The sequence below is a fragment of the Balaenoptera physalus genome (assembly GCF_965194825.1).
Source record: "Balaenoptera physalus genome assembly, chromosome: 9".
Classification (NCBI taxonomy): domain Eukaryota; kingdom Metazoa; phylum Chordata; class Mammalia; order Artiodactyla; family Balaenopteridae; genus Balaenoptera; species Balaenoptera physalus.
This window is the reverse complement of record NC_138888.1, coordinates 18,271,433-18,296,410: the sequence shown is the minus strand read 5'-3', so window position 1 is coordinate 18,296,410 and position 24,978 is coordinate 18,271,433. Positions and strand designations below refer to the sequence as shown.

The following is a 24,978-nucleotide window of genomic DNA, read 5'->3' as shown; positions in this document are numbered from 1 at the left end:
TACATGGAGAGGCCATTTATCTCCACAGTTACTACATTTCTTTCTTTCTGTGAGGTCTCTAGTTTTTACTTTATTTTGACATTTCTTTCGATTTTGACACTGTCCATTGGTTTGCTCTGTGCATCTCAACCTCTTTCTTCAATTATGGAAGACCTACCCTTCGCAACGTTTTATGCCATTGCTTTTACACAGATGCCTTTGGAAAGTTTTTAAAAATCAGATTATTTCAGGTGCTTTGATAATTTTTGATCAAGGATCGATTATATGTTAATGAAATGCAGTGAAAAGAACCTAAAATTTGGAACTGTGAGACGTGGGGTTGATAATCCTTTGTCTATAGCTTAATAGTTATGTGACTAGAAATAACCCACAGCCTTTCTGAGCTCTGGTTTCCACATCTTAAAGCGATAAAAATAGTTATTTCAAGGCTCATAGTGAATGAGGTGCACAAAAGATAAAGTGCTTTGTACAGTGAAATACTAACGCTATTGTTATTTTAAGACTGTAATCGTTCTGACTTTGTCTTCCTTTACTCCTAGTTGTCTCCAAGGCTTTCCACATCTATAATTGAATCTGCTATTTTCTCTTTGTTAAAATTAAAGTTTATGCTAAAACCTAAATGCAGCCATGCTCTGGAGCCCACAAATTAGCACCTTATTCTTTCCCAGTTTATCTATAGGGCACAGGCACGGTTCTAGGCAGAGGAGCGTGCAACGCGGCATGCTTAACTTTAAACAATGGAATGACGGAGATAAATTAGAAAACTGTTAGGAAGGGCTAGTAAGAACGAGACCAATTTTCATTTTATTTCAAAGTTCTTTGAGGCTGCTCTAATCATTCTGCTACAAATCTGTAAACACAATAGGCAATGAATGTTTCCAAATAAAATAATCCAAAGGAATAGGCCAAGAGAGTCAGATAACTTAGAGGCTTTAAAAGTCCTAACAGCTAAGTGTCTTGGCATTCTACTATTGTATATGTTTCCAAATGATTGGAGTAATATACATTACTCCATTATGCGCATATAGTGAAAGTATTCTCTTTACCAAGAAATTGCAGAAATTATGCAAGCTCTTTAACATAAGCTTGCTAGGTCTGGAAGTGCCTTATGGATTTTTCCACCATGTATGTCTTTACTGATCTTTCTAAGAACATCTATCACTGCCCATCATTTCTGCATTCGTTCCAAAAATATTCATTAAACACCTGTCATATGCCAAGCAGTGTTCCAGGCAATGAGTATGAACACACAAAACAGCCACTACCCTACCCCTAACCTCTGCTGTCATTGAACCTACAGTAAATATTATGTTAGATAATAATAAGTTCCAGGGAGAAAAAGAAAATCAGGGTGGAGAGTAAACTGTGCATGAGAGGGAGAATTTTTGTTTGTTTATTTGCTTGTTTGTTTGGTACTTTAATTAGGGTGGCCAGAAAAAGTACACTTGAGAAAAGATGAAGGAGGTAGTGAGGGAGCAGGCAGCAGATCAAGTGGGGAAGAGTCTTCCAGATGGACGGAGCAGCAAGTGTTAAAGTTCTGAGGTCAAGTGTGTGCACCTGGCACATTTGAGCATCGGCAAGGAGATGAGTGTCCTGGAGTGGAGTAAGTAAGTGGGAAGGTTGCTGGAGCCATACATGTATCCTGTAGGGCTTTACAGAACATCGTAAGGTCATTGGTTTCTCTTCTGAGAGAAAAGATGAGCAAACATGGAGGGCACCAAGCAGAGGAGTGACATGGCCTGACTTAATCTGAACAGGATCACTCTGGCTGCTGTGTGGGAATAGACGGGAGGAGAGCAGGGGCCGAAGCAAGGAGAACAGTTAGAAGGCTATTGCAAGAAGTGATGAAAAGCCTGGAGCAAGCTAGTGATTCTGAGATTACCTGAAAGTGTCATCACAATCATCCAAGATGGTGGACAGAGAGGACAGTAGACATTCAATTCAGAAACGCCTATATTTATAATAATAATAATAATGAGAAGAAGAAGAGGAATTCGCGGAGAAAACCAGACATAGTCTCAGCGTTCCAAGAGGTCTGAGTCTCTGCTAGACTTCTAAAGCAAGAAGAAGGACCAAGAAGTTATTATATCCTCATGAGGCAGCAAGGCAAAAATATCTGCTCTCATCACTTATGTTCAGTATTGTACTAGATGCCCTACCCAGAGTAATAACACTAGAAAAAGAAACAAAAGACATACCATTTGGAAAAGAAAAATAAAACTTATTTTATTCTCAGATAACATGACCATTTATGTAAAAAATCCAAGGGAACCTACCACACACACACACACACACACAGATTACTAGAACTAATATGTGAGTTTAGCAAGGTTACAGGATACAAGATCAATATAAAAAATAGTCATATTTCTTTATAATATTAATGAATGATTAGAAACTGAAATTTTAGAAAACATCTACAATAACAATGTAAATATGAAATATTTAGATAAAATTTTACAAAAATTTGCAAAAGACCTGTACTTTGAGAACTACAAAGACAGTGATGATGAAGATTTTTTAAAAATAGAAATAACTGGAGAGATACACCCTGCTCATAAATTTAGACTCAATATTTGTAGAATGTCGAATTTTCCCAAGTTAATCTATACATTCAAGGAAATACAGCTGGCTTTAGGAGGAGGAGGAATAGAAACTGATAAACTCATTCTAACATTTCAACAGAACTACAAGGACCTAGAATAACCATAACAACTTTGAAAAAGAGGAATGAAATCGGGGGATTTATACTACCTGATTTCAAGATTTGCTGTAAAGCAACAGTAAAGGCAGTTTGGTATTGGCATAGATATAGACATATAAGTCAATGGAATAGAATAGATAGTTCAGAAATAGATTCACACATAATTGACCAATTGGTTTTCTTTTTCTTTTTAATATAAACATATCTTTATTTGCCCTCAATATTATTTTTATTGAGTTATAACTGACGTACAACATTATATCAGTTTCAGATGTACAACATGATGATTCATTATTTGTACATATTATGAAATGATCACTACAATAAATCCAGTTAACATCCATCAGCATACATAGTTGCAGAACATTTTCTTGTGTTGAGAACATTTAAGATGTACCCTCTTAGCAACTTGTAAATATGCAATACAGTATTATCAGCTATAGTTGTCATGCTATGCATTACATCCCCAAGATTTATTTACTTATTTTATAACTGGAAGTTTGTACCTTTTGACCCCCTTTGCCCACTCCCCTGCTTCTCATCTCTGACAACCACTAATCTGTTCTCTGTATGTATGAGCTTGTTGGCTTTTGTATTTGTTCTTAGTTTTCACATAAAAGTAAGATCATATGGTATTTGTCTTACTCCGTCTGACTTACTTTGCATAATGCCCTCTAGGTGCCCAACTGATTTTCAACAAAGATGCCATGGAGAAAGGATAATCTTTTCAATAAATGGTATTGGCAAAGCTGATTATTTATATGTAAAAATGATGAACTTTGACCTTTACTTCAGACCACATACAAAAATTAACTTGAAATGGATCATAGATCCAAGTGACAACTACAAAACTTCTAGAAGAAAAAGGAGGAGAAAACCTTAATGATCTTACATTTGGCAAAAATTTCTTAAAGAAAACACAGAAAGTATGAACCCTGAAAGAACAAATTGATAAACTGGACATAATTTAAGGATTTTGTCCTTCAAAAAACAATGTGAAGAAAATGAAAAGGCAAGCCACATCCTGAGAGAAATTATTTGCAAAACATATATCTGATAAAAAAAAATCTATGCAGATTTCATGAAGAACCCTTGCTACTCAATATTAAAACAACTTTGATAACATAAAACAGGCAAAAAGTTGACACTTCACCAAAGATAAAATTACCAGATATAAGTACAAGAAAAAATGGTCAATGTCATTAGTTGTTAGAGAAATGCAAATTAAAGCCACAGTGAGATACCACTGCATATAAAATTGAATCTCTAAAATGAAAGGAACTGACAATGACAAACGTCGTAGAACATGAGTAGCAAATCAGGCTCTCCTCCATTACCAGTGGGATGTAAAGGTATATGGTCACTTTAGAAGGCAGTTCCTTATAGTCACTATATGACCCAGCAATTCCCTTCCAGGTATTTATCCAAAAGAAATGAAAGCATAGCATCAATCCACACAGAGATTTGTGCTCAAATGTTCATGGCAGCAATATTCATGAAAGAACCCAAAACGTCCATCAATCGTTAAATGGACAAATGACAGTACATTCTTAATGATAAATTACTACTCAATAATAAAAAGGCACTAATTACAGGTTCACACCACATGGTTGAATCTCAACACATTTTGCTAAGTGAAAGAAGTCACACACAGAAGACCACATATTTTGAATTCCATTCATAAGAAATTTTACAAAAGGCAGAATCCATGATACAAAGCACATCAGTGGTTGCCTGGAGCTGGGATAGGAGTAGGGATTGACTGCAAAGGGGAAAGAGGAACTTCTGGGGGTGAGAGAAATCTTAATTGGGTTCCGTATCTTAATTGTTGTGCTGGTTCAGGGTGGTCTGTGTATGACAAAATTCACAGAACCATACAATTCGAATGAGTGAATGTCACTGGATGTAAATTGTACCTAATTAAAGCTAATTTAAAATTTTAAACAGAAAGGAAATCCCACAAATGTATAAAAGAAGGTGGCAAAAGTTGGACTAAACGATATTACTTATCACAATAAATCATCCTATCTTTCCCCCTTACTATGGCAATACTAAAAGCAGAATCTTAGCTTGGGTGAAGACATTTAAACTGATTAATGTTTCCTCTATTCATTAAACAATTATTTGTTACAAGGTTTATTGAAAATTAATTGCTGACCAAGAAGGCAAGCCAGGACTTTGAGTTTGGGGCTCTCTTGATCAAAGAGGGGATATGGCAAAGGAAATGGTGGGAAGAGGTAGGATGGGAAACATATTTGTTTGGTGGCAGATTCTCACAGTGGTAAAGACTCGCCACCCTCTGGAATGCCAGGAAGTGGTGTTGAACCCCATTTGGAGATTTTGTATTTAGCTGGGGCCTGAGCACACCCGGGCTGAGCTTGGCATTACAGATGTCACCTTCAGATGGCTCCCAGGAGCCTGGAAGAGGACACGCAGCCAGGGTGGACTGAAGGCTGTAGCTTTTCTCCAGTTTCTTGGCGTGCAGAAGCCTCAGTGTTCTTGCACCTGGACTTGGGAGATGAGAGCATCGCAAAAAATGTTTTATCCTTCCTGCTACCTCTGGCTCATGGGGGTGGCCAGATTTGATTTGATTTTGAGAAACAAAGGAATGGATATTTCACGCTCTTGGAAATTGTGGAGCAATTCCTACCTGTTGTACATTTACAGATACCTACTGCATCCCTGGGATGCTGGATAAAGACTAAAAATGGATAATAATAAATAGCCCCCCACCTCCATCCTCAAGAAACTCAAAGCTGATGGGGAATACAGCTGCATAAATAGATAATGTACAGCACGGTGATAGAGATTTCTGTGGGGTACTGTGGGAACACAAAATAACAGGGGTTCCCTTCTGTGGCTACACTTTTTTTTTTTGGAATTTTATTTTATTTATTTTTTTATACAGCAGGTTCTTATTAGTTATCTCTTTTATACATATTAGTGTATATATGTCAATCCCAATCTCCCAATTCATCCATCCGACTTTCCCCCCTTGGTGTCCTTACGTTTGTTCTCTACATCTGTGTCTCTATTTCTGCCCTGCAAACTGGTTCATCTGTACCATTTTTCTAGGTTCCACATATATGCGTTAATATACGATATTTGTTTTTCTCTTTCTGACTTACTTCACTCTGTATGACAGTCTCTAGATCCATCCACATCTCTACAAATGACCCAGTTTCGTTCCTTTTTATGGCTCAGTAATATTCCATTGTATATATGTGCCACATCTTCTTTATCCATTCATCTGTTGATGGGCATTTAGGTTGCTTCCATGACCTGGCTATTGTAAACAGTGCTGCAATGAACATTGGGGTGCACGTGTCTTTTTGAATTATGGTTTTCTCTGGGTATATGCCCAGTAGTGGGTGTGGCTACACTTTAAAAAAAATTATGTATTGCTTTTTAAATTTGTATTTATTATTATTATTATCATTTTTGGCCCTGCGGCATGTGGGATCTCAGTTCCCCGACCCGTGCCCCCTGCAATGGGAGCTTGGCGTCTTAACACTGGACCTCCAGGGACGTCCCTGTGGCTGGTCTTTAAAAGCAGGAGGGACCCCGGCCTAAATTTTGGTTCAGATGTCAAGACTGATAATGCCACACACACCTTGAGAGGATATGAAGAAGTTTATTACTTACATAATTGAGCTCTCTGGGGAGGGGAGGGGAGGGGAGGGGCGGCTCCTCTAGCAGATCGGAAATGGCTTGAGAGAGGAAGGAAAGGAAACTAACTCCGGGTTTTTCTTGTGGCTGAGGGTCGGAGCCTCGGGCAGAATTCTTGGGAGCGGACGGGGTTTGTGTGCTCTGAATCTCTCTCTGGATCCAAAGGAAGGCGCACCAGCTCTTTCTTATCACCTGGCCCGGACGTGGCACACAAAGGAGAGCAGGGCGAGGCTCAAAAGCTGTCGCAGTCAAACAGCAAAACTGGAGTCTGACTCTTTATTGTAGTCTCTCACCCAGTTTTAAAGGAACAGGGTCCTCTAAAGGTTAGGAAGCTTTCCTGGAGAAGGTAATGCCAGAGATAATATGAATATTAGGAAAGGAGTATTTACTGACTCACTATTTTTCTTTTGTGTCTGCTTGTAAATATATTAAAGTTGCAAACAAATGGAAAAATACAGTAAAGTATAAAACAGAAATAAAAATTCACTCATAAACTCATCATCCTAAAATAACCACGGTGACCATTTTTGTGCATTTCCTTCCCGTATGGATTAGTTTGATTATTAGAAAAAAAATTATAAAAAATTAATAACGTATTTTTTCTGGTGTGTTTTCAGTGCATTTACCTTTTTCCTCAATGAAGTTGCGGTATAATTGTTACTCTCAAACTTCTTTATAGGAAAGTTAACACTTCTATTTAATTTTGCTTATGATCTCTGGTGGTGCTTTTAGCATATTCTGTTTTTTGAAACATGGCAGAAACTGAACCTACTGTATTTTTTTAAACGTTGGCAAATCTATGTTTCTTTGTTACAGAAGTGTTATCTTTACCACATGTATTTCCATTTTGTGGTCGAGAAACTGCTGGAATTCAAACTTGACCTTTTCTCTTCTATGCCTGTAGGATAGCTAAGAATCACCACAGGACCAAACGATTCTACACCACTCCACAAAAAATACATGTGTATTTGGAAATCCACAGTCTCTTAACACTTTCGTCTTTCAGGTGCTTAAGGAACTTGTCAAATTCAAAGGCAGAACAACATGTTTAAAAGATTTCAAGGAGACTTGGTGATGACGCTTCCGAAGACAGGGAGGGTAGGCTCTACTAACCCCAGCAACTCTCACCTTTCCAAATTCCTTACTGTTCTACCTCAAAGTATTTTTCATTGCCACAACTTAGGGACAAATAAGAAAAAGAATTCTCTGTCATGTCTTGCTTGTCACCTGTTCTTTCTTGGTCACATTTATTTTGCCGTGTTCTCTTTAGTGAATATCAACCCACATAGTCAGTTCCATTACAAAATGAGTGAAGTTAGCTCTATCACAAGGCAAAGGCGGTCATGGCCTTGGACTCTGCAAAAAAGCCCTCAAATGTGCAAGGACCTTCAACAACCTTGGTCCTCAAGGTGGTCCCCAGCAAATCCCTTTATGGCTTGTCAAAAGAAGGCTGACTTTGAATCATGGAAATACATGAACATTTTTCCACTTCATTTACATCAGAGACATTTGTGTGAAGTATACAATATAAACGTACACAGGTGACGAGTTTTTTTAAAGGGGGCAATGCATTTTGGACTCTTTGTGGAATCATCGAGTAGAATGTTTTCTGATATTTATGCAGAACACAACGACTAAAGCATTTACTATTGGGCCTTTGCAGCAAAAGTCTGTTGATACTTGCCCCAGTCATACATGTTCACACAGAAAGAACTGTTTATTTATGCCAAAATTTGTTAAAAATTAGTAGTTAGTGTGGCATTATAAGTAAATAGATTAATTAAAAAGTAAATTATTGGTAGTCACTGACTCATAAAATAATGAGATTATACCCATTGCAAAATTGTCTAGAAATGGAGAATATCATTCCTGGGCAGAACACTGGAATCAGACGGTACAAAAAACAAAGAAAGTGACTTTGGAAGAAAGCATGTGGCCTGTTGTTTAACTTATTCTTCAGGCCTCATTAGTTCCTGCACTTGAACTGTATTGTGAGAAAAATAAGCATAAGACCTACTTCAACTTCATCAACAGATATTAAGTGAACCTGGCTTGGTGCGAAATATACAAAGCTATAAAAGTCTAATTTTTCTCTCAAGAAGCTAATAGTAACACTATTATTATTAATAATAATTATACTAACAACAACAGCAGTGATAATAATAATAATATTCACCAACATTTGTGGCACTCTTACTGTGTGCCAAAAACCATTCTAAGCACTTTATCTGACTTATCTAAATTAGTCCTGCCAGCAGCCCTATGAAGTAGGTACGCAAGATCATCTCATTTTAAAGAGGAAATCCCATGTCTTCAAGAGATTCGATAACTTGTCCAAGGCCACGCAGCTACAAAGATTCAGGGTCAGGACACTAAACCAGGCAGTGTAGCTAAAAGCTCAGATACTTTTGCATTCTGTACCCCACTTCCCCAAAGATTCCAGTCCTGCATAGTAGGTGCTCTGGCGAAGGGTCCATAATAAAACCCTGTGGGACACAGGGAACTCTACTTAGTGTACTGTGGTGTCCTAAATGGGAGGAAAATCCAAAAGGGAGGGGATATATGTATATGTATGGTTGATTCATTTTGCTGTGCAGTAGAAGCTAACACAACATTGTAAAGCAACTATACTCCAATAGAAATTAATAAAAACAAACAAACAAACCAAAAACAAAACCCTGTGGGAGACTGGGGTTACTGGAGAGGCCTCCCCAGAGAGCTGAGTCCAGAATGATAAGGAGATTTTGTGGTAGTGTGGGAAGATACATCGCAACCTTCCCAAGTAATTTTTAACTGCAGATACTAAAGCTCTTTGGGCCACAGGCTTATCTCTACTTAGTCTCTGCACAAGCCCTGTTCAATTTGGAGGGTAAATAGGAGGATAGCAGCCTCCCTCTTTCCACCCCTTCTGTCCTAAGCCCATGTTAAAACACCGAGCTGAAGTTTCCTCTCCTTCCCTTCAATTCCCCTGTGTTTCCAGAAGTATTCTGAAAAAGAGAGCTGCATCCTTAGATCCTTGTTTTGTCTCTCCATTATGTGCTCTGCACCCACCATGTTTTTAACCTTTCTACCCTCCCAGTGATGAATACCAGTTTGCCTCCAAGGCCCTGGCATCACAAATAACATTGCAATGAACATCCTTATAGACCTTTGTGAGAACTGGGGTGGAATACGTATGCTGAGGTGGAATTGCTAAATCTTTGAGCCAGTCTGTACCCTGCCTCCCAGGAATGCATGATATCTTCTGTATACCAATATATAAACCTAATACCGATATACAGTGTAGATATTACACCTGGCATTTTCCAGCTTATGCTTCACTTTGCCATCAACATATCCAGTCTAAAACTACAAGTCAGGTAGCTCATCACTACCTGTACCTGCAGGTCCAGCTGTTCAGCTTGGAGGCAGGTGGGCACCTGTAGCTCTTCATTCTTACAGCCAGCTGAGGACTTATTTCTGTGTTTAGGCCTCCGTGCTTCCCATCGTGCGCAGGGCCACCGGGCAGTGAGTGAGTATCTTTTACGTCCAGAGGGCCTTTCACAGCCCCTGGCACAGGGGTACTGAGTACAGTGTTGTTGACTCAAACAAACAGAGAACAGAGCATGAAGAACCAGTTTGGGAGGAAAGATGATTCTACTGGGGGCAGATGGAATTACATGATCAGTTTGATTGGTAGTGAGACATTCATGTACATTTGTCCTTCAGGAAATCTAGAACTTTGGATTTAAAACACACCAGAGAGTGTGGGAGCCAAGCTGCAGCTGTAGCTGTTGAGTCATAACCAGTGCTTCAGGGAACTGCGCGTAGAGAAGTATATTGAGAGGACAAGGAACACCGGTTTATTTAGCAATCTGTGAAAGATGGTCGTCTGCCAAACTGGGGCCAGAGGACGAGGCTCAGTAAGACAAGTTTAGCAGCCGGAAGAAATCGGTGCAGTGTTAGCAAGGTCACGGGAAGTGTAGATGACAGGAAGGACCGGCGTCCCATACTGCAAGGCACTAGGGTTAAAATGAGACTAAGCAGGGGCTGCTGGATCTGAAAATTCATATTTTACTGGAGTCTTTAAAGCCCATTATTTTGTACTGATATTAAGAAGCATAAGACATTTTTTCTTCTAATCTACAGAGCATAGTTTGAACTTCCTCTTGTCTTAACTTGATTATAGGATACTTGAAAAATCTATATGAAAGGGAAATTTAGAATGGGGTATTATTACAGAAAAAGTGGAATTTTACTAAAAGAAGTCATGTTAAAATATTTTGCTTATAGATTACTCTGTACTGTATGGGACGCTTTTTAAAAAACCATTAGCTGATTCCTGTGGCTCGTAATACCACATAAGAATTCCCTTGAAAGTGTTGGAGCTCTGTGTATTTTTTAAAAAGGCACAACCCTGCGTCTTTCTACCACACACTAACATTGACACCATTTGCTTCAAAGAAATCTGCCCTTACCTAGAAATTCCATAAGGAACTAGAAGATACATAGACATAAGTCCCTGTAAAGTTACATAATTTATCATTTTGTTCTTACTTATCATCTAGTATTTTCTTCATGGAATTTTCATTTTAATGGACAACCTAAGTTTTTTGTCAAAAAAATTTAAACACTTTTTTTCCATTAATCTCACAGAACTTCTTGGAGAACATAGTTCTAAAGATCTTCTATTTGGATGACTTCAGACAAAGTCTACTTTATAGCTTTTATATTTTATAAATCTTTCAGGGTGAGTTTTGTAAATTATTCCCACCTTCCTTCTACCAATCCAAAGCATAATCTTTCAGAATTTTCTGGAAAAAAAAAATTTGCCTTAAGTCATTTTCCATTATTTCTAGGTATAGAATTAAATTAATGCAATAAAATTTAAAGAAGAAACTCTTCCTTTCATGTAGCTTTTATGCTCATTTCTTTTATTTCCTTTGTACCTGAAATTTATGTCTTTTTGTGCTCACAGTGACTTGTAAATCGTCTTTTCCCATCTACACCACTGAACTCAGGCCCTGGAAAAAGATTTTTGAGTCCTGATTTCCTTTCCTGCAGCATTTTCAGGGCGGTAGGTTATGCTAAGGTAATTTCAATTAGAATGTAAATTGGGTAATCTGGAATTCTATCAAGTATAGTCATTCTTTCCTCTCCTCTCTAATGTCAAGTTTAGTACTTCTTTCACTAGCACAGTAACTGACGCTCATCATTATAATCCCAAGGTACCACGCTGTCCTCTGAATCAAGAAGGTTTCCGGTATAGTTTCAGTAGGTGTACTCAACCTTTAAAAATGTATAATCTTATGTAACAAAGTTTTTTGTTAGTCAGATTATTTGATTAACTAGCTCAATTCTTTCTTTGCTTTATGCAGGATAACAGAAAGACTGTCAAACTTTTAAGTTTGTTTGTTGGATTGTTTCAGGTTTCCATTTCCTATGTCTAAATCCTCTCTTGCCTTGTATTCTGGGTTTGTTTTTTTCTAAGTCAAGGTTTGGTTAAAGCGAATCCTCTGCCAGCTCTGCACATGCACTGGAGCAGCTCGAAGCTGCTGAAGCATAACATACAATCCTGCTGACTGGTCTCATTCAATTTATGACCATAAGCTGCAAATACGACTCCAGGGTTACCGGCATCCCTGCTATATGTCTCTAGTCGATTCAGTCTCCCACTCCCTAGGAGGAGTGTTTCTACACCATCTCATATCTCCATTGCCTTCCTCCTCTTTCTCATCAGATGACCTTGCCTTCGGTCATCAATCAGAACATTCCACATCCTCCCATCCCCAAATCTGCTCATCTACCTGTGTCTGTCCCCACAGACTTGCTCTCCCACCTGTTAGAAACGAAACGAACCAGCTGGGCTCCTACCCGAGGCCAGAGCCTCCACGCATGCCCCCATTCCATCCCCTCCCAGCCGCCCAGGGGCTCTGTTCCTGCATCACTTGTTCCCCCCTCTTCCTGGATCCTTCCCTTCTGCAGCCCCACATACAGAAATTTCTCTTGTTACTAAAAAAGACCCTTCCTTTACTGCATACCATGCCCTAGCCCTCACCCCATTTTCCTGATCCCTTATGTTTACACTCCCTGTATTGTCACCTCCACTTTCCCCCCTCAGTCTCTCTTGAGCCCACCCCTGGGATGAGACTGCTCTGGGCAAGGCCAGAAACTGACCTCCCTGCTCTAGATCCAAAGTCAGTCTGGATCCCTCGGCAGCAATGGACGCAGTTGCCCGTTGCCTTCTTGAAGTGGCTTTATTCACAGGTCCCATCCCCACCTCACTGCCTGGTCCTTCTGCTTCTCTCCTGTGGTTCCTCAGAGTCCTTTCCAGATTCTCCATGTCGGGGTGCCCTAAATTTTCATCGCTTGCCTTCTTTCATCTAATCTCACTTCATCCTGTGACTTTAAATACCAACTACATGCTGAAATGGCCAAGTTTATACTTCTGCCCTACTGTTCTCCCCTAGCTGCAGACGCCCCTTGACAACTCCACTTAGGTAACAGGCATCTGAAACTTGATAAGTCTGAATGAGGACTCTTGCTTCCTCTGTATCCCCACTCCCAAAATCACTCCTGTCTCTCCATTATAATAGAATATGGCGAATCCGTCCCTCAGTTGCTCATGCCAAACATTTAGGAGTCAACCTTGGTTTCTCTCTTTTTCACAGTCCACACCCAGCAAGCTCTACTAGTGTAATGGCACTCTTTGGGAATACTGCAGGGTTGAGTTCCAGACCACCACAATAAAGCGAATATCGAAATAAAGGGAGTCACACGAATTTTTTGGTTTCCCAGTGTATATAACAGTTATGTTTACACCGCACTGTAGTCTGTTAAGTGTGCAATAGCATTATGTCTTTAAAAACAGTGTACATATCTTAATTAAAAGATAATGCTGTTGGAGAAATGGTACTGATAGACTTACTCAGAGCAGGGTTGCCACAGACCTTCAATTTGTAAAAAACGCAGTGTCTGTGAAACTCAATAAACAAGACGAAGCACAATAAAAAGAGGTATGCCTGTATCAGACATTCTGAATGCTTCTCACCACGTTTGCCAGTATAGGTGCCAAGTCCAAGGCCTTGCTAGACCTACTAAAGTAGCTTTCTAAGTGGTCTCACTGCTTCTACGCTTGGTCCCTGTGGTGTCTCCTCCATGAAGCAGCCAGAATAGTCCTGTTAAATTACGAATTAGCTCATGTTCCCCTGTCAGGAATCTGAAGAGATGGTTTTCTATCACACTTGGAACAAGCTCCAACACCCTCAAGGTGATTTGGCCCTGCCCCCCTCTCTGATTCTGATTGTTCCAACTCTCCCTCACTCTTACTTTTCTCCACAACACAGGCCTTCTTACTTCTCCCCAAATGCACCACGCTTGGTGCTGCCTCAGTACCTTTGCATTTGCTGTTCCCTCTACCCAGAACATTCCTTCCCCCAGGTATTTCATGACATTTATTCTTCCTTTCAGACTTTATTTTTCTTAATATCTTTATCTTCATCTGAAATGATACAGTTTTTTATTTAAGCCCTATGAGGAGAGAAACTGTCTCTCTTGGGCACTGCTGTATCTCTACTCTTAGAACAGTGCTTGAAACATGACAGGCACTCAATAAATATTAAATGACAAAGAACTAATCAATGACATACGGTATCTTCCAATTTTTTGGTTCTGGTTCCACCCTACTAATGCAATAGCCATTGACCATATTCTTTATATAGATATTTTTTCACAGTTCTAGTTCTAGCCATCTGCAGCTCCGACCTCTACATAATCTCTCTGATCTCTGTCATTGGCAATCTCACCTCCTGTTCTAATTACGGTAGGCCACCTTGTGCCCATCTACAGGGTTGCAAGCCATCCCACAGAACAATGTGGAGTTTGCAGCGCCTATATGTTTAACTTGTTATTACGAAAATTTGAAAACATGTAAAATAGTAAAGAAAATAACATAATGAACCCTATTTTATATCACCCAGCTTCAATAATTAACTCGTGGTCAGGCTTGTTTCGTGTATTACTACCTCTTACTTCTCCAAATTACTCTGAAGCAAATCCCAGGCATTATATCACTTCACCTGCAAAAATTGCATCTCTATAGAATTGCTACATTAAAAAGAAAAAAAAGAAAGAAAACACACATAACTACAATACTAGTATCACACCCCTCCCCCAAATGATCAATTTCTTAATATCAACAAATATTTAGTCAGTATTTACATTTTTCTCATTTTCTTATAACAGTATTTAACAGTCTGTTCAAATCAGGTTCCAGGAAAAGTCCATATTTTAAAATTGTTTGATCTGCATTTTGTTTCTCTTGTCAAAGTCTCTGTCTCCCAATTCCTTTCCACACCCACACCCCGACATTGCCATTTTTGTTCAAGAAAAATGGTGCTTTTTTTGTAATCTCCTTCAGTCTGGATTTTGCTGATTGCATCTCCCACATGTTCATCTGTTGTATTCCTATAAATTGGTAGTTGCTCATAGAACTTTGTTCAGAGTCAGGTTCAATATAACTTTTAGCAAGACTTCTTCATAGGTAGTGTCTACTTCAATGGAAGTAATAGTAATGTCTGGATGTCTCTCTTTTAGTGATGCTGTCAGCCATTGACATACTACTAAGATCAGCAGTTATCAAACTTTTTGCCTTATGAGTACATTACACTCTTAAAAATTATTGAGGATCTTGCAGAGCTTTTGCTTTTGTGGATTTTATCTACTGGTATTTACCATATTAAAAATTAAAACTGAGAAAACTTTAAAATACTTATTTGTTTAAAATAACAATAATAAAGCATTATATGTTAACATAAATAGCGTATTTTATGGGAGAAACTATATTTTCCAAAATAAAAAATTCACAAGAAGAAGAACATTGTTTTACATTTTTACAAATCTCTTTACCATCTGGTTTAATGGAATAGAAGAGCGCTGGATTTTTCTTTCTGCTTCTGTATTCAATCTGTCGCAATATGTTGCTTTAATTGAAGTGCATAAAAAATCCATCTTCACAAAGATGTGTTGTTAGAAGTGGAAGAATTATTTTAATACCCTTTTCAGATAACTGTAGATATTCTTCTTGGACACTATACAGAACCTTGATGAACGGTAGTTTTCTAAAGGTTAGTTGCAGTGTGAAATCTAAACCCATGTCAGTGGACTTTTCCTATTCAATTAAGAATAGGCTTATCTTCCTCTTTGAATGGATCTCTCACCAGGCATGATTTTGTGACAATATTTGGAAAATATACTGATATATGTAGAACTTCCAAATGTGGACATATTTCATTATTCAATATCAAAAAACCACATTTATTAATAACCATTGGTTATTTTTTAAAAATCTCTAAGTGTTGGGAAGCTGTCAAGCTCATGGTGGCAAACTAAAGTTTTCCCAAATTCAGATTTTTTTTGGAAAATTTGAATTTTACCACTGGCAACAGATACTGTCAGTTGTTTACTTGACATGTCAGTGTCACTTCATTCATTTTCAGGAAAATACCTGCCAAATACCCAAATCTGAATAACCATAATTTTTCTGTCAATCATTCCTTGAAGTGAAAATTATGTTCCATGGAAAAAGCAGTTAGTTCAGCTGGCAACTCAATCACACAAGTGGTTTTTAAGGAGATGACCACCAGAGGTCAGTAGTCAGCATAAGGGCTCTATGTGTATTTCTCCTTTATTTTTACATGGAAAAAAAATTTTTTTTTTTTTTTTTTTTGTAATCGAGGGTCAAGATTTAATGCAATTAATTACTTTTACTGCTTCATTAGGAAATTCTGAGGTGAAATTGGCTTGTTTTTGTCTTGCAGTGTGTGTTGGTAGAAATACAACGGCTGATAGTAAGGCAGTTTGTGCCACCGCCTTGACAGGTATTGAGGCCCCAGCAGTTTTGCCCACTATTACTTTTGTACCATTATTGTAAAAGTTAACACAGGGGAAAAGGCAATAATATCTTCATAGTGCCATGAAGATAATATTGAACTTGTGGTCTCCCTAAAAGCTTCTTAGGGATTCCTATTTTGAAGTCTAATTGTAGATATATTACTTTAATAGGAGTTGCATTAGTGACATTTTAATTTTCATAGCTGGGATGCTTCTATGAAAAAATTTCTCCTCATCAATGATTTTGTTTCCTGAGTTACAAATCATATAGGAAAAGCAGGAAAAGTGCTTGATTCATTCTCTTTAGGTAACAGTCTTTAAAATAATGAAGTGGTTCTCTAATATTCTCTAAAGGTTACCAATTAGGGTCTTATTAAAATATCATAGGAACTTATGAGTTTAAACATATTTGATCAGTTTTCATTCATTACACTTATGATCCTAATTGATAATGCTCAAATTATTCCATCTTTGTCTGGTGGGAACTTGTTCAGGTTGGTGCCTGAGCCCTTTGGCATGCCTAGCAGTCTTTGATAGATACCTTGTCTTCTGCTATGACAACATTTCCCAGACTAATCTTGTTCATTTCCTTCCCCAAACCTGGAACTGGGCATTTTTTTAAGGAAGTAGTTCCCTTTAGTGGGAAATAGTATTTGAGATCAGAATTTGGGTTCTAGAGGTCTCATTACTATTGGGTCAATCATTTTTTCTAAACCTTTTTGTAGACAAAGCTAAGAAAAGCTGTTTTTTTAAGATAAAACATATTATGAGTTCATATTGACATCTCAAATTAAAATTTAGGACTACAGAGTTTTATTTTTAACTCATTGATCTTACAACTCTAGCTCCTTTTCAATCGTGCCTTTCAAAAATCTTGGATCTCAACACCACCAACAATTATTATTTGATTTATACCACATTATACATGTAACAATGTCTTCATAATAATCCAAATACTATTAACAACAGTCCCATTAGTAAACAAATAGTTTACTATTTGTTGTTGTTGTTCGTTTTTCCTTAGGATGATCCCATTGGGTTTGTATGGTCAAATTGCCCTTTTAAGTCCCTTAGATAGCTCCTCTCTGTGAGGATATGCCACTACAGGGCAAATAGGTTTCTTTGTTTTGTTTTATTTCTAATTTGGGGAGGTTGATTTTAAAATTTAATTTAATTTTATGATTATTTAAAACATTTGCATTGTTCCACAGCCAAATCTACAAAACAAAATATGTTTAAAAAAAAAAGTCTAGGTCCTAGCCCCATCCCTTCCACCCTATGCCATCTATCTCTTTTTGAATAATCATTTCTCAAGTTGTAGGACATATAGTCACACCTCCTCCTCCTTAAATTAAGTATAGAATCCTAAATGTAAGTATTGAATACTTTCCTCCATCTTGCTTTTTGTTTTCTTCAAATAGTGGTATAGCCTGGAGCTCACTCCATGCTCATGTACAGAGGGAGTCCTCTTTCCTTTTAACAGTTGCCAAGTACTTCACTGTGTCGTTTAACCATGACTTATTCCATCAGTCCCTTATTGATGGACATTTGGGCTGATGCCAATATTTGGCTATTACAAAAAGAACTGTGATAAACAGTCTTATGCATACTTAAACAAGTTTTAAAAAAAAATTTGCTAGTATATCTTTGGGATAGATTCACAGAAGTGGGAATGCGAAATTGAAGGATAAATGTACGTGAAATTTGCTGGATATCACCAAATCCCCCTCCATAGGTGTTATGCTGATTATTTGTTCATTTTTTCTCATCTCTCCACCCACCATTTCATCCTCCACTTTGAGATGCAGGTGCTGGGACTCAGCCCTCCACCTTTCTGCTTTACCAGCTGCCTCCCTGCTAAGTTCTGGCAAAAGTGTGCTAGACGTAGGCTGCAAAGCAGGAAAAAGAATGAGGGACTCGCTGCTTTCTGCTTTGTACCCTCTTCCTGTCAGAGTCAACCCTGCAATGGTTTTTCATCCAGTAGGGACAGGTTACGGCTTCCAGTTTTCTACACTCTCAGAACCCTCCCTAAGATTTCAGCCCCAGCTAGTAAGCAGCCTTCCTTAGAAACCTCAGCTCTGCAGGGGGGCCTCCTTGGAGCTCCTGAGGTACCTCTACCAGCCAGATGGTGCTCCTTCCTCAGAACTCTGACCCCAGCTCCATGGGGTCCTTCCTCCTAAACAATCAGGCAGCACACCTTTCTCAGAATTCTGGGTCCTGGCTCAGCAGGGCTCCTCCTTGAAGTTTTTATATTCTAATAATTCCAACCTCTTTCCTTTGTTCCCTCAATTTTTTAGGATAAATAGCTACTTCCTGAAGTTACTACATCTGGTATAATGCAGGGTTTACTTTTTGTCTTTTAGGTTCAATACTTGGTTAAATTCTCTTTCAATTAAATAGATACTGTGAGTTTTATTTTTCTGAGTCTGAGCAACACAGAGGTTGTACCATTTTGCCTTTTTATTCTCAATTCTGAGAATGTTTGTTTCTCTACGGTCTTGCCAACTGAGTTTGTTGCTAAACTTTTGTTTTTTGCTAACCTGATAGGTAAGTGGTGGTCTCTCAGTATATTTTGAAAGTGCATTTCTTTTATCTTGAGGAAGGTAGAGAATGGTTTCAGGTGAGTATCCATTTGCATTTTTACTGGGAACTCTGGCCAATTTTCCTTTAGGTCTATTGCCTTTTTCCTTTTCTATTTTGAGATGCTTTTTTTGGTATTAGCTTTTCCAATCCTTGATTGTCATATAAGTTCTAAATATTTTCCCAGAGGGTGTCATTTGCCTTTTTACTTTGCTAATGGCAGTTTAAATTTTAATTTTATTTGCTTGCCATGCAAAGGCTTTTTATATTTATGTAAGCAAAGGCATCAATCTTTTTTCCCATTGCTTCTAGAAATGGATTCAAAATTAAGAAAGTCTTCCCTACTCCCAAGTTACAGAGGAATATACACATGTTTTCTTTTAGTATGTATATTGTTTCACCTTTATCTTTAAATTGCTGATCCATCTGGAATTTATCCTGATGTACACTATAAGGAATGTATCATTTATATTTTTTCTGGGCAGGTCCCTGAAGACCCCTCTCTCCTTGTTCATGAAACCAGCAAGTCCTCGGAAGTCAGGATACATTGGCGGACAGCATGCTGCCAAGACCATGGCCATGGTCCAAGCTGTGAGGGTCTGGGCTCACTCAGACAAGACAGCTGAACAACCCCAAGAGTCTGAAATTTGGTTTTGGTGAAACTGATAAGCTGAAAAGTTTTAAAGATGTATTCAAAACATCTACTATTCCCTGGTTTGTCAAACACACTTCTAGGAATAGGGCTTTGCTGGTTTAAGAATCTGGTGCTGCACTCAGATAGGATGTTAACACACCCATAAATGAGGTCTGAGTTTGCATATGTATATCCAAAGTGACCTCAAAGGTCACAGACAGTTTCAAAACTGCGGTGCAGTCCACCTGCCTCTATCTAAAGCTGGAAAAGGAACAAGGCCTAAGGTTTCCATAGGAGCCCCAATTACCTGCAGGTTTCCTATAAGTTAAGGGTTCAAGAGTTTTAGAGTGTATATTCCAATAGCAAATTTGAACCAAATAAGGGGGAAGAAAGATTTGAAAACAAACACATAAAATTACTTTGTCTCAAAAGAGACCATCTACAACCTCTCACTCATGGGGAGCCAAATAGATCTCAGGAAGTAGCCTCACCAAATCATTTGTCCTAACACCTGAATGGACATAAACTGTTAGATGGGAACAGCTAGTATTTGTTCAGTTTTGACACCTGGTCATAAATGGAGTGATTTCATTTTTGTGATTAGGTAGATAACTTACACTTGTCTGAAATAGTTTTTATCAATATCATTTCACTTGTATGAGATTATGTAACCTTTCAGGTGGTAAGTTAACTTTGCTGATTTAGATTTAAAAAAAAAAAAAACAGGTACTCCTAAGAGCTGCCTATCATTTAACAAAATACTTCACCTACCACCTTTATTTTAGGAAACACTGAACTAATCAATCCTTTCCTCCTCTTCTTGAGTGAATTTTAAAATACAGCATGTTTTGGGCTTACCAGAGATAAGAGCATAGATTTTTTTTTTTAAATGGATCTCATTTTATTTTCTATCACTATTAGTCTCTTGTTTGGCTTTTTCTGTTAGTGATCTCCAGGTCTCTGACTTTTTGAACATTTTTTTTTTACCCTTTGTTCCTTCCTTAAAGAAAGAAAGGCCTGTTATAATAGAAATGAATAATCTAATGGAATCCTGCTGCTACTCCCTACTGCTTCGTGTCTCTCCTTCTTTCATATACATGTTGTCACACACAAGTATAATGTATACAGCTCAGACATATTAACAGATGCCCCCGCCCAGCCTGCCCCTAATTAAGTTGCCAACCCAACGCCTGGCTCCCAGCCACCAGAGAACACATTGCCTATTACATCATTCAAGTCCATTATTCTCCTTTCTCCCTATGGCATACGCTCCTCCTAGATGCTTTTTAGCTCATAGTTTAAACAGAGGCAAGACGTATTCTGCATTTTAAGATTAATATTGTATATCCTTGACTTCTACAAGGCTAGACACACTGGGGACTGATGCTTAATAGATGTTAATGGAAATTAATTTTTACACACCCTATGTGCAAACAACTTATTCCGAAAAAAATGGTATGAAACCTTAAGTGGCACCAAGAAAAATTCAAAACAAATTGTTTTTCACTCTATATCCTTAGATCAGGTTACAGAGTCTGAGCAAAGTAGAAAAGCTGTCTTTTGAGATTTAGAATTTAAAACTTGAATATAATTATCATTAATTTATTACACTGAGTATCAACAGGCATTTTGCCATAGTTATTACCGTTACAGAACAGTTCTAAAAGAATGTCTACAAAGAAACGTTGTCTACAACCTATTTTCCCATTCATTTTCATCAGGCAAGGAGTCCTCTCTGCAAAAAAAAATTCTGGCTCCAAACATATTAAATAATAATCAGCATCATAAATGTTTTGAACATTTTTATAAAAAGAAAAAGATTCTAATAAAGCAATACCACTTCAAAATACTTGTAAAAGTATAGGTACTCGACAATGTGTGTTGAGTAAATTAATTTGGTGTTCTAAGGCTGTGCCTAGAAGCATAATAGCCACTTGTTTTTTTTAAATACATTTTTGTCTGGATGTAAAATAGTTTAATTACAAATTTGGCTAGTGTAAAGATTCATGGAATTTGAATAATTAATTAAAGATAGAAGAAAATATCACCTTTGTAATCTTCTTAATTCATGAACTCACATGCAAAAAACTATGGGTTTATTCTCTACATATTTAGACTGCTGAAATCTCTCCAGCCAATTAATGAAGGAAAACTCATCTCTTTTTACTTCAGTGCCTGGCACTGAAATGCCTACTTAATAAACGTTTGATGAGTAAATGAATGTTTTTGACAGTAGCCAGGAGCTTACAGCAAAAATGAGGTAATGCAGTGCATTGTGAAGAACATAGGAGGAAACAGATCTGGGTTCCTGTCCTAGATCTGTCACAAACTAGCGGTGTGACCTTAGGTAAGTAATTTGACCTTCCTGAGCTTCAACTTCCTTCATGTAACTATGGATGTTTGAGATGACCTTGCATGGCCTTCTAGCTCCAAAACACCACAGTTCTAAATCTTAAAACTGCCTGTTGTACTTTGGACTTTAGCCTTGTGTCTCTCCCTCCTGTTGAGCCTATAAAACTTTTGTATTTGCGATTATATGTAGTTGCCTCTGGAACTAAATCTATTAAGAGGTTCACTATGCTAAGGCAAAGCAGAAGAAAGATAGTAGAGCCTTGAGGGCTCACAAATAAAAGACTTGAGCAAGTGTAGGAAATAAGAGAAGCAGAAGGGAAAAAGTGTCTCAGTAGTTCAGACTAGTGAAGTCTCCACATAGCAGGCTTTCTCTACAGGTAACAGTAAGTAAGTTTTATTTATGACTGATTAACAGCGATTGATTTATAAAAGGCTTCCCTTCCAAAGAGAGCACCAGGATGCTTTATTTCCTAATTGGATAGTGACTTTGCACATAAATAAAGGGAGAATCCCCGCCACTGGTTGGGAAGACATTTTGACATGGCAGGTTTCTTCTTGTCTCTGCCCTGATTTACTGTATGACCTTGGACAAGTCATTTATCTTCCCCCAAACAAGTTTCCCTAATTATAAAACGGAAATACAAATACTTGCTGCCGTCACTGAGGATTAATGAGCAAGGTGAGTGTCCTCAAGCTCCCAGAGGGGAAAAGGCTGTATATAACGAAGCAAAGAACCCCTCGGTAACACTGTTGGACTTTTCACAAAACTGGGGAAAGAAAAAAACCCACAGCACTAAAAATCCCTGCAGCTTTCAGTTTCACAGTCTAAAAACAAAAAGCGCTCCCCTCTTACAACCAGACCAATTTTTCCTGCACGTTACCCAGCACACGCTGGAGACGAGGAAGTTTCCTGGCTGGAAGACAGGCGCTGAATTTATTCCTCCAGGGTTCTGGCCCTTGCTCTACCGTGAACAGTGACATCTTTGGGGTGGGGTGGGTGGGCAAATTGGTGTTTCGGTGCCCCCATTTCTTCTTCTGTAAAATGCTGGATAATAATACGGCTTGCCATATATAAGGAGATATGTGTAGGTGCCTGGCGTATAGTAAATTACAAATAAATAATCTGCTGTAACTTCTGTTCTTAGCAGCATAGTTCAAACTGCTGGAGTATTTTCCTCCTAAAAGTCAAAGGTCCTTATGAAACAGTGTCGGGGTACAAAGGTAAACCTGATGTAAACATTTGTATTTTAAAAGGGGGCCGGGGAACTATTATAAAGCCTTGAAGCTCACTTCTTTGGGGGGAGGTGTGCTTGAACAACTCGTTAAAATTCGGCCGCGCGATCGCTAGGGGGCACTGTGAGCCTGCTTTGGCGAGAGAGAGGCGGCGAGCTGCGCGGGGCGGAAGGGTCTTGGTGCTTTCAGCACCCAAGCGCGCAGGAGAAACGCAACCTAGCAGAGCCGGCGACCCTAGGTCGAGCTCCGTCAGGCGTGACCCGGGCGACCCAGCGCGGTGGGGGACGGGCTACATGCAGCCCCACAGCTCTGCGCGCTCGACTCCCCACGCCCACCAGGCTCCTACCTGGCAACTGTTCTTAATGTGGTATCCGCGAGTCCGGAGGCTTGGGAACCCGGACCACCCTCTCCCCCTGCCCCCAACTATAGGCAATATTTTGGGTGCACCTAGGTGGGGTGTTTTGCCTGCCCAAAGGGCCAAAGCTGTCATTTGATTCTTTAAGGGGTCTACGTCCGCAAACGGGTTCAGCTCTTTTGATTTAGGAAAGAGGGCCCCCTCCCTGCCCTGAAGGCTAAATGAGCAGGTCTGGAAACGACACTGAAATCATCGTCGTCCATCTCCAGGGTCGGGGCTAGCGGCTGGCATGCCCCACGGCGACTCCAGGAAAAGTGTCCAGTTCAGGTCCTGAAATGGCTCAGGTGCGAAGTTGAAACGCCCTTCCGCGAAAAGAGTGGAGTCAGTGAACCTGCCCCACTGAGTACCTAGACTAAAATTCCCTTAGCCCCAAGAAGAGGTCAAGACACTTAAGGAAACTCGGGCGAGGCACTCGGCGGTTCCACCTGCTCCTCGGGTCCCCACCCTAGGCGCCTGTTCAGGCGTTGGGCACGAAAGGGAAAATCGGTAGACTGCGTTCTTCCCTAGAGAGAAATTGTGGCGGGCGGAGGTCCGTGCGTCTCCTCTAACGCGAGCTGGGTGGTGGTGTATCGATGTCCACGCGATCCCGGGGCGGGAGGCGTAAGCTCTGCTCCCCAGGATCCAGGACTGAACGCCTCGAAGTGTCGTCCCTGGGGGGCAGAGCACCCGGAGAGGTAGGGCAGAATGCTGGGGGGGGGGGTGGGGGGGGACCGGAAAGAAAGCATAGTGGAGACGAGGGTGAGAGGACCCGGCAGAAAGTCGCGCGGGGAGGGGGGGGGCGGGGCGGCAGGGAATGCGCCGGCCGAGGGGAAAGTACAACCCATCCCAAACTTTCGCAGATCCGGGGGCCTAGGAAGGGAGAGCCAGGCCGAAGCACCAGCCTCTCCCGCCGCCCAGAGTGCCCAGCTGCAGCGAGGAGGGGGTGCACGCAGCGCCGGCTGAAAACGGGCGGTCCCCGCATCGCGCCCACCCGCCGAGCCAAGGCGCCGCGGCCGGGCGCCGAGCGGCCGTCCCTGGGAGAAGCCAGAACGCCCGGCTCCGGCCTGCACGCGGGCTCCGAGCAAAGGGGGATCCAACGCGGATCGGGAAAGGAGAAGGGAAAGTTGACCTCACAGCCTCGCCCAGCCTGGGGAAGTGCCCGTGGGCGGCCGGCGAGCGCGCAGGCTGCAGCCAGAGAGGTTCGGGAAGAAGTGAGCGCAGAGATTTCCACGAGCTAGAGAAAGCGGATTAAAAAGAAATGTGAAAAGCAATCCAAGGCATCCGCGGGAGCCCGGCAGTTTAGAAGACACCCCGTCCCCGCTAGGAGGACGACAGTGACTCGCACTCGCGAAGACGAGGCGCTCCTGGGCGGCCGCGGATCTGCGCCGAGGAGCTGCCTCCGCAGCGTGGGGCGCGCGTTCAGACGCCAACGGCGGCGGCCAGAAACTGAGATGCGGCGCGCAGCCCCAGGACGGTCCGGGCTGCGGAAAGTCCTGGGCGGCGCGATGCGCCGCTGACCCCGCGCGGGTCCGAGGGGTGTGC

The 24,978-nt window shown here is 40.2% G+C and overlaps 1 protein-coding gene across 1 annotated transcript; it reads left to right on the top strand.

The window, feature by feature from the left end:
- On the top strand, nucleotides 1-24,975 carry LOC309666883 (uncharacterized protein). Its single transcript, XM_082475006.1, has 2 exons — nucleotides 1-24,131; nucleotides 24,297-24,975. Exons 1-2 carry the CDS (start codon nucleotides 24,030-24,032, stop codon nucleotides 24,672-24,674), a joined length of 480 nt encoding a protein of 159 aa, XP_082331132.1. The 5' UTR covers nucleotides 1-24,029; the 3' UTR covers nucleotides 24,675-24,975.
- Nucleotides 24,976-24,978: the final 3 nt, after the last annotated feature.

Coding starts and splice junctions, on each gene's coding strand:
- LOC309666883 (XM_082475006.1), top strand. CDS start 24,030: ATGTCCACGCGATCCCGGGGCGGGAGGCGTAAGCTCTGCTCCCCAGGA. Junction 24,132..24,296: donor GGGGCAGAGCACCCGGAGAG/GTAGGGCAGAAT, acceptor AAACTTTCGCAG/ATCCGGGGGCCTAGGAAGGG.